The sequence below is a fragment of the Callorhinus ursinus genome, unplaced genomic scaffold (assembly GCF_003265705.2).
Source record: "Callorhinus ursinus isolate GAN/ISIS: 27379988/994484 unplaced genomic scaffold, GSC_fseal_2.0 scaffold12, whole genome shotgun sequence".
NCBI classification, from domain to species: Eukaryota; Metazoa; Chordata; class Mammalia; order Carnivora; family Otariidae; genus Callorhinus; species Callorhinus ursinus.
Genome location: NW_027397074.1, coordinates 77,389,508 through 77,399,561, shown reverse-complemented (window position 1 = coordinate 77,399,561; position 10,054 = coordinate 77,389,508). Strand labels below are relative to the sequence as shown.

Below are 10,054 nucleotides of genomic sequence, written 5' to 3'. Positions count from 1 at the left end.
ATTTTTTTAAAAAGATTTTATTTATTTATTTGACAGAGAGACAGCAAGAGAGGGAACACAAGCAGGGGGAGTGGGAGAGGGAGAAGCAGGCTTCCCGCTGAGCCCCACGGGGGGCTCGATCCTAGGACTCTGGGATCATGACCTGAGCCAAAGGCAGACGCTTAATGACTGAGCCACCCAGGCGCCCCCACACAGTAAAATTTTAAATATTTAAATTTTTTCAGCGTACACTGAGTTCTGGAAATAACAATTTATAGATTGGAACAGTTTCCTAATTCTAAAAGTGTCCCTTTGTCCCATTACAGTTAATCCTCACCCCCCAATTTTCTGACCCCATGCAGTCCCTGATGTACTTTTTGTCACTGTAGATTGGCCCTTTCTAGAATTTAATATAAATGGAATCATACAGCACGTATTCTTCTGTCTCTGTCTTTGCTCACTTAGCATGTTTGTGTGATTTGTCCACTCTGGCAAATCAGTAGTTTAACTCTTTTTTATTGCCGAGTAGTATTCTGTTGCATGGATTGACTACGATTTGTTTATCCATTCATATGTTTGATGAACATTTGAGGGATTTCAAGTTTTTGGCTTTTATAAATCTTTTATAAATATGTACAAGTTTTCATGCGGATCTCTGTTTTCACTTCTCTTGAGTGAAGGCCTAGATGTGGAATTACTGGAACATGTAGGTATGTGTTTAACTTTGTAAGAAACTGCCACTGTCTTCCAAAGTGGGTACACCTTCCCACTGGCAATGTACGGGAGTTCGTTGCTCTGTGTTTTTGTTAACACTTGGTATTGTCAGTCTTTTAAACTTTAGCCGTTGTAATTAATGAGTAGCTATATCTCATTGTGGTTTTAATTTACATTTCCATAATATTTCATGTTTATTTTCATGTACTTACTGGCCATTTGTTTGTCGTCTGTGAAGTATCTGGTTAAATTTTTTGCTAATTTTTTTTATATGACTGCTTATTAAATATAATTCACATACCATGCAATTCACCCATTTAATGTTTTTTAGCATAGTTACGGAATTGTGCAGCTATCATCAAGTCAATATTAGGTCATTTCATGAGCCCCAAAGAGGTGCTGTGCCCATTAACAGCCTCTGCATTCTCCCCGCCCCCCAGCTCCTGGCAACTACAGGTTTATGTCCTCTCTCTCTGGATTTGCTTGGGTGTTTCATGTAAATGGAATCCTACAATATGTGGTGTTTTGTGACTGTTTTGCCCATTTTCTAATTGGATTGTTTGATCTCTCATTGTTGAGTTGTGAGGGTTTTAAGTATTGTTTATACAAGTCATTGTCAGAGGTATTGAAAATACATTCTCCCAGTCTGTGTCTTTCATGTTCATTTTCTTTATGGTGTCTTTTGAAGAATAAAAGTTACAATATTAATGACTATTTTAGTATCTTTGTTTTTTATAGTTTGTTTCTTGTGTCCTAAAAATCTTTGTTCCAAGCCCCCGAAAATGGCTCTATGTTGTTTTTTTCCTAGCAATTTTATAGGTTTCACTTTTATGTTTAGGTCTAGCTGTTGTTCTTGATCTGTTTACTCTAATAATTAATCCTTAGGTATTGATTCTTCTATGTGAGTTAGCTTCTCATCCGTGTTATTTTTCCTCATGCGTTGGTTTACTCTTGGAGACATCCTTGAGAATCCTGGGGTCTGCTGGTGATGCAGATTCTGATCCAGGCTTAGTGGAGAAGAGACAGCATGTTTTGCTCGGTGGCATGGGCTGCTGGCCTGTATCCTTGGAGTGGGGTGTGGGCTTTGATGGCTTCTCTTTCTCTCCAGCACTTCTTTCCACACTCATATGTTCATTGGGGCAAAGAACAAGTTGCTGGGCACAAGCAGGGCAGGGAGGGACTGCCTGCTCAAGTGGGTGGGTCCCAGTTATTCTCATTGTGACTGGCCTGGGGTCTTTCTTGCTTTTTGTTACATATAACTCTGAGTTTGTTAAGGACACCCCCCCCCAATATTATAGTAGCTCTCTTCTGCATATTTTACATGTGTTTCTCTCTCTTTAACTCTGTCAGTTTGATTCTGTGTGCTTCATATTTTAGGAATTCTTCAATGATGCTGGTCTTTTGATGGCACTATTTATTGTTTTCCAGCATTTTTGGATTTGTTCTTCTCTCCAGCCTGTCCTTTCAAGTGATGTAGGAAGGAAGGGTATGTGGATGTGGTACTTTGTTTCCCAAATTAATTTGTTTTGTGCAACTCACCTTCCAGAAAGCCTAGACTCTAGAATGCCACAACAAAGCAGGGAACATGAAAACGAGGGAGAAGAAGTTGAGAAAAGGGACAAGAGGACCCGGGAGAGAAGGGGCCTCATTAGCTGGGACTCTGCTCTCACCTGCCACCATGGCTGTGTTGGCCTGCATGGCACCCTCTTTTCTTGGGCACCTTCTGGCTTGTGAGTGATGTGGGCTCCACATTGAGCTCACATTAAGAACTGGAGGCCCCAGGACCCTGTGTCCTTCCCAAGGAAGTGCCAGCCTGGAGAGTGGTGGGTGATGTGCTTTCCCTGAAGGGGGCCTTCTTAAGGGGAGAGTCTTTCTTCAGGCTGTCCGGGACGCACCAGAGCCGGGGTCTGTAGGTGCAGTTCCTGAACGCTGATTATTAACCCTGATCATTTTCTTAGTGCCCTTCAGGGAGGGAACAAGAAATCTTACTTGGTTATGACCTCTGGACCATGACTGTGGCCTTATCTATCCAGGTTGGGCCCTTCATCATCATCCTATTTACATACCCCTGGTAGAGAGTCCAAGAGGTCTCCTGGCTTGGTGTAAGCCGTCCATGCTGTAACTCAGGACCAGTCAGGATGTCCTGAGTGGCCAGAGTGGCTGAACCCAGCCTTGGTGAACTTGGGAATTTCCTCGTTTGGGGTCTCTCTTATTCTCTGAGTCTTCTTGGCTGGGTGTTCTTGTCTGCCCTGCCTGCCTGGCCTCAGGCCTGGGCTTTGACAACCCCAGGCAGCCTGCTCACCTTCCTCTGTGGTCCTCCCCAACCAAGGTAACTTTTGTAGAGTCTGTGGGCAAGTAGTGGCATTGAGATGTGCCTGAAAGGCTGCGTACAATTTTATTATTTTATTTGTTTATTTATTTTTAAAGATTTATTTATTTTAGAGAGCGAGGTGCATGTGCAAAAGTAGGGGGAGGGGCAGAGGGAGAGACTCTTTCAAGCAGACTCCCCATTGAGCACGGAGCCCAACTTGGCTCGATCCCATGACCCTTAGATCATGACTTGAGCTGAAATCAAGAGTCAGATGCTTAACTGACTGAGCCACTTGGGTGCCCCTACATAGAATTTTAGAAAATTTTAATTTTTTTCAAGTGTCAAATTAGCCACACTTCATTGTCATTATTTGGAAAGATTAATTAAAGATACACAGAGGACAGCCAGTAAGAAATGTTTCCTTCATACCTCTTTTTTTTTTTTTTAGCACTCAGATCCCCTCCAGAAACAATCATTGTTAACCAGTTTCTTGACTGTCCTTCCATAAAGACTTTATACATGCCCAAGTATGTATGTCCCGTCGGTTTCCTTCTCACATAGGTGCACTACGCACACTGTTTTTACCTTTTTCCACTTAACTAGACATTTAGTTTTTTGGTATATATTCTTGCGGTTCAGAATTCCGAAGACATAGAAAACAACAGAAATCTCTCCTCATAACTTTGTCTCTGGTGATGCAGTTCCCCTCGGCAAGGAATAATATGTGTGTATATATGTATTCAGTCAGAGTATCTCTAATTTTTCTTTTCTATTTTTTACCCAAATAGAGGCATTCTGCACCTTGTCATGTGTCTTTCTACCTAATAGTATATACCTTGGAGGTAGGTCCATATCAGAGTACAAAGAGCTTCCTGCTGCTTTTCTTTCCAGTCTGCCTTTCCTCTGTGGGGATGTACAAGAACCTCGTATAGGATATTGAAAGGTAGAGAGAGAAAGTGTTGGGTGCATTCCAGACGAGACAGGCAGGATGTGCTAGGAGAGACAGAGGTCCCAGGGAGCACAGGGAAGATGTAGGGGGAGTGGCTGGCTGGGAACTGTAGAGCTGGGCCATTCTGTGTATTTTGGCCCTACATACTGTAGGGCAGTATGTATAAACACCTTCAGGGATATGGAGGTGTGTTGAAGGGGTGAGTATGTTAGCATCCAGAAGATCAAAGTGGGCTGGAGCCACACTGCTGACTTACCTGTGGTCAGATGTGTCAGGGTTTGGATGGATTTCTAGTAGAGATGAATCTGGCTCCGTTTTTGGTGTGACCACTTCTTGTCCACATGCTGCATGTATAGTGATAATGGGTCATCAGACTGCCCCCTGCAGTCTGATTGGCCTTCTCACTATCAGCTTCTTTACTGGTGAGATGCAATTCATACATGATGTAACCTACCAACATATGTGTTTTTAAAAATTGATGTAATGTCCTATTAAAAGGGGAGGCATAAAAGGGAAGTGTGTATAATAAAACACAGTATTTCAATATTTAGATGCTCAGGTATGACTGCACTAAAAATGACTTCCCCACAGATCTCCAAAGTGTTCCCAGGTCAGTGGGCAGCACCACACCCATTGAGAACTATGGGACTAGGTCACGCTGTGTCTTGCCAAGATGTCTTACTTCTTTATATTCTTATTTTAGATAAGTGCAATAAAGTTCACTTCCATTTGCCATATCGATGGCAGTTCTTGGACAGAGGCAAGTGGAAGGATTTGGATAAGATGGAGCTTATTGAAGAGGCATATAGCAATCCCAGAAAAGACAGGTATGAAATATGTCACTTGTGTCTGCTGTGTGCCTGGGCTTCTGTGTGCAGTGTGGGGAGTTTGGACACAGCAGGGTTGAGGTGTGATACCCCCCCACCACACACACACACCCCATACCCACACCCCAGTAAGCAGCCTGGTCCAGAGGTGAAAGCTCTGGGCTGGAAACTGGACATACTGCAGTTTGGTGCCTCTGTCTTCCCACCTTTCTCTCCTTTAGAGAGGAGCTGTGGGGAAAGGAGATGGTGGTACCAAGTAAGTTTTGAATCATTTGCTGCTGGGATTGATCATGTACCTATATCCACATTGATTACTGCAGAAAAGCGAGAGGCATTCATTTGTGAAATTTTAGCCATTTCGTGTAAAGTCCTGCAGCTGAACTACTGTTTATTGTTGGGCTTTTAACTTTTTAATTTTTCTAAGCGTGTCTCACTATTTTCACTTAGTCAGTTCAGAGTGAATTGGCAAGTCCCGGGGAGGCTTATTTTCAAACACTCCTCATATTGTGGATTGAACTTGCTAAAATATGTTGCCAAGAAGAGAATTTAAGCCTACTTTTTAAGTGGGGAAAAATAAATTTGTGCTTAGAGTGCAATTATGCGCAAATGGCTTCTGGTAAAGTATGTGAAACAAATTGTTCCCATTTGGAAGATGAATTGGCTCACATATTCCCCCCTCTCTCTTTTTCTGAGGCAGAATTTACACACAGGAAAGTGCACAGATAGTAATTGTATAGTTCACTGAGTCTTGACAAATGCATGTGCTCATGTAGCGGGACACTCTTACCCAAATAGAGATCATTTTCATCACCCCAGAAAGTCCTCTCCTGTCCCCTTTGCATCCGTGCCCACCACCGTGGGCCACCATTGTTCCGACATCTGTCACCACAGATTAGTCTCGCTTGCTCTTGAACCCCATCTAAATGGAGCCTTACCCTCTCTTCCACCATGTCTAGTGCCTTTCTCTCAGTCTCTGTTCTCAAGACTCAGCCACGTTGTGCTTGTCTTCTGGTGCACATGTGCGAGGGCTTCTGTGGGGCAGATGTTCGGGGATGAAACTGGGGGCGGGGTGGGGGTGGGCTGGGTCCACCTTCAGCTCTGCCAGGTGATGCTAAATTGTTTTCTGAAGCGATCGCACCGCTTTCCACCCCCATTCACAGTCTGTGGTGACCGTCTCCCTAACGTTTGGTATTGTTTGCCGTCTGAACTTTTCCCAGCCTGGGGATGTCAAGTGGTGCCTCCGCTTGCATATCTCTGGGTCCTAATGAGGTAAAGTATCTCTTCGCATGTTTATGGGCCATTTGTGCTTCCTCTGAAGTGTCTGTCCTTGTAGTTTGCTTGTTTTGTTGAAGGGGAAGGTTGTGTGTTACTTAGTTTTAGGGATTCTTTAAATTTCTGGATATTAAATGTGCATTGAAAATAAACTCTTCCTGTCAGTTTATGGTATATTTTAATATAGAGAAGTACTTATCCATCTTTTCCTTTATGGTTTTATACTTTTTGAGTCCTAAGAAATCCTTCCTTATCCCAAGACCATAAGGAAATCTTTCTAAATTTTCTTTAAAAAGTTTCAATGTTTTTTTTTAATAAAGATTTTATTTATTTAGTTGACAGACAGCGAGAGAGGGAACACAAGCAGGGGGAGTGGGAGAGGGAGAAGCAGGCTTCCCGTGGAGCAGGGAGCCCGATGCGGGGCTCAATCCCAGGACCCTGGGATCATGACCTGAGCCGAAGGCAGATGCTTAACAACTGAGCCACCCAGGCATCCCTAAAAAGTCTCAATTTTTTTAAAAGATTTTATTTATTTATTTGACAAAGAGAGACAGTAAGAGAGGGAACACAAGCAGTCAGAGTAGGAGAGGGAGAAGCAGGCTCCCCGCTGAGCAGGGAGCCCGATGTGGGGCTCGATCCCAGGACCCTGGGATCATGACCTGAGCTGAAGGCAGACGCTTAATGACTGAACCACCCAGGCGCCCCTCAGTGTTTTAAGGACTGTGTTTACTCTTTCACTGGTGAAGTATGAGTCCACTTTCATTCTTACACAGATGAATTAACCAGTTTTGCCAAAACTGCTTTTTAAAAAACATAATTAATTTAAAAAATTTAAAATTGTGGTAATAATACACACATAAAATTTGCCGTCTTAACTGTCTTTAAGGGTACTCGGCAGTGGTATTAAATTCACCTTGTTGGGCAGCCATCCCCACCATCCCTTGCCAGCAGTTATTTTTAAACCCATCAGAATTGAACCAAATTTGGCAAAATGTTAACACATTTTATAGCTTATTTTCAGACTCATGTGCCAAATGCCACTTGTTTTTAAGTAAGCCGTCTCCACGGATTTCCAGTGCCACCTGTGACAGGTGCGGAATTAGCAAATACACCCAGGTCTGTTTCTGGCCTCTTCTTTTCCGTTGGTCTGTCTGTCTCTGCCACACTGTCTTACCTAGTGGAGCTTTAGAGTATGTGTTGGCATCTGGTAAGGCAATCTCCCATCTTACCTGTCTTTGAACTGCCCAGGCTCTTGGTCTTTTGCTACTCTTTAGAAATTTCTAAATCTCACTGGTTTATCCTGTTGTGATTTTTGAAAGTGAAATTGCATTCAATTTTGAAATTGAAATTGACAGTCCTAGAGGAACTGACATCATAATGATGCTAAGAGTTTCTGTTGATTTACATGATAGTATCTGATTTATTTAAATCTTTCAAAATAGCTTTCAGTAGTTCTGTAATTTCTCCATTAAGGTCTTAGATATCTTTTGTTAGAGAATTACTTTTTTTTCCTGTTGTATTGAGATAGAACTGACCTACAACAGTGTAGAAGTGTAAGGCGTGCGGGATGATGACTTGATAGATGTATATATTGCATAACGACCACCACGATAAGTTTAGTTAACCTCCCTCACTTCAGACAGTTACAAAAACAATTTTTTCCTTATGATATGATGAGAACTTTTAGAATTTATTCTTTTAGCAACTTTTAAATATGCCATAAAACATTGCTAACTATAGTCATCATGTTGTACATTGCATCCCCATTAAAAATTTTTATGTTTCTCTCTGCTGATGCACAGAAATGACAAAACTTTTGTCAACTGTTGTATCTTGCAACTTTACTAAAATATTTTAACTCAGAAGACTCTACTGATAATTTGAATTAACTATAATTCAAAGTTGTCTGTTACTCTTCATGTCTACCTAGAAATTAATATCTGTGAATAGCATTTTTTAAAAGATTTTACTTATTTGAGAGCGGGAGAGTGAGCACAAGTAGGGGGCAGGGGGTGAGGGATGGGGAGAGGGAGAAGCAGACTCCCCGCTGAATAATGAGTCCGATGCGGGCCTTGATCCCAGGACCCTGGAATCATGACCTGAGCTGAAGGCAGAGGCTTAACAGACTGGGCCACCCAGGGGCCCCTGTGAATAGTATTGTAATTTCTTTCTTTTTTATTCTTATGCATCTTCTTTTTATTGCCTTATTGTAGTGGCTAGGACCGCCTGTGCCATGCCGAATGCAAGTGGTGACAGCTGGAATATTATTTTTTCTTATTTTTTCCTTGATTTTAAAAGGAGTAATTATTAAATGTTTCACCTTAAGTATGGGTGAATGTTTGGAACCTTTGGCCTTGCTAACAAATCCTAATTTTATTCCTAGTATTCTGGGAGATTTTTTTTTTAATTGTGTATAAAAATTGAATTTTATTGAGAGCTTTTTCTGTATTAAGAGCCCATGTTTTGTTCTCCTTTACTTGTTAATGCAGTTAATGACCTTAATTTTCTGATGATAAGTTCACCACATTTCTAGGCTTAAGTCATAGTTAATGCAATTCTCTCTCTCTCTCTCTCTCTCTCTCTCTCTCTCTCTCACACACACACACACACACACACACACACACACACACACACACACTGCTGAATTTAGATGGCCAGTGGTTAATTTAAGATTTTTGCATCCATGTTTGAGTGAGATTGGTCTATAATTTTTTCATATTATCTTGACCTGGTTTTTTTATATTAAGAAGTATCTAACCTCATAAGGATGGGATTGGGATGGTTTCTTTTTCTGTTCTCTGAAAAAAATTATGTAAAGTTAGAATTATTTTTTCCTGAATGATTAACCATGTGTCTATAAGAATATCTAGGCGCAATATTTAATTTATGGGAATATTTTAAACCACTGACCAGTTTCTTATAATTGTTAGAGGATCAGTCAGGTTTTCTATTTTTCTTGATTCAATTTTGGTAAATTTATGATTTTTTCAGGAGTTTGTTCATTTTATTTATTGTCAAACTAATTGTCATAAAGTTGCTTATAATATCCCTTTTAGTATCTATGGCATGTTTAATTTTTTATCTTCTGTATTTCTAATATTCTTTTTTTCTTGATCAGTCGTGCAGAGATTAGTTTTATTTTCAGAGAATTTTAATTTTATTATTAGTATTATTATTTTTTGTAAGAACCAACTGTCCTCCCCTCCTCCCCCTTGGAAACTTTTTTCCCCCTAAGGTGTGTGTCACATTTATGTTCACATCTACCAGTTGAGCCTCTAGAAGACCACAGGTGGAACCTGAGTGTTCACTTGGCTGGTGAAGATTTCGGGTTTACCTCTCATGTTCTTTTGCAGGATCTTGTGTGCTGAATCAGCCAGCAACTTTCACTTCGATTGTCTAGACTTTGACTCCATGATGTTTGGCGCTGTCCCAGTCCGCCGCCTCTCCACAGCCTCCTCAGTTACTAAACCTCCACACTTCATCCTCACCACTGACTGGGTTTGGTACTGGGCTGACGAGTTTGGTTCTTGGCAGGAATATGGAAAACAAGTAAGTGTCATGGAAAGAGGGCAAGTGTTTTCCCCCAAGGGTCCATGATGGAGGAGCTGTTCCAGACATGAGCATGAGGATTGTTCTGGAGAGTCCTTGTAGAGTCCTTGACAGAGCCAGAGATCCCCAGATCCCCCATGACTCACTTGCTTTGGGGGAATAAGGGAAAAACTAGTGAATTGTTCCTTTGTATGAGGTTCTGTCTTTGTGTAGGTATCTGTTGGCCTCATGAGAACTGAATGACTAAATTATAGTAAGATGACTTTTCTTCATTGGTTTTGTTAAATGGCGTAGAAAGATGCCATTTAACTGATGCCTCTCTTACTGTCGAACAGGGAGCTCCAGAGGAAGTGCCTGTGTGTGCCGGAGAGTTTGTGTAGCTGTACAATAAACTTTTAAGGCTTTTTGAAGGTGGCTTTCTGCCTTCTCTGTAGCAGTAACTTCACAGAATGT

General features: G+C 41.5%; 1 protein-coding gene across 1 annotated transcript in view; it reads left to right on the top strand.

Moving 5' to 3' along the window:
• PARP12 (poly(ADP-ribose) polymerase family member 12) overlaps nt 1-10,054 on the top strand; it is a 38,728-nt gene that overhangs the window by 10,430 nt on the left and 18,244 nt on the right. Inside the window, exons 5-6 of the mRNA XM_025854786.2 lie at nt 4,657-4,780; nt 9,406-9,601. Of these exons, the coding sequence (XP_025710571.1) occupies nt 4,657-4,780; nt 9,406-9,601 (320 nt within the window). The remainder of the gene's footprint in view (nt 1-4,656; nt 4,781-9,405; nt 9,602-10,054) is intronic.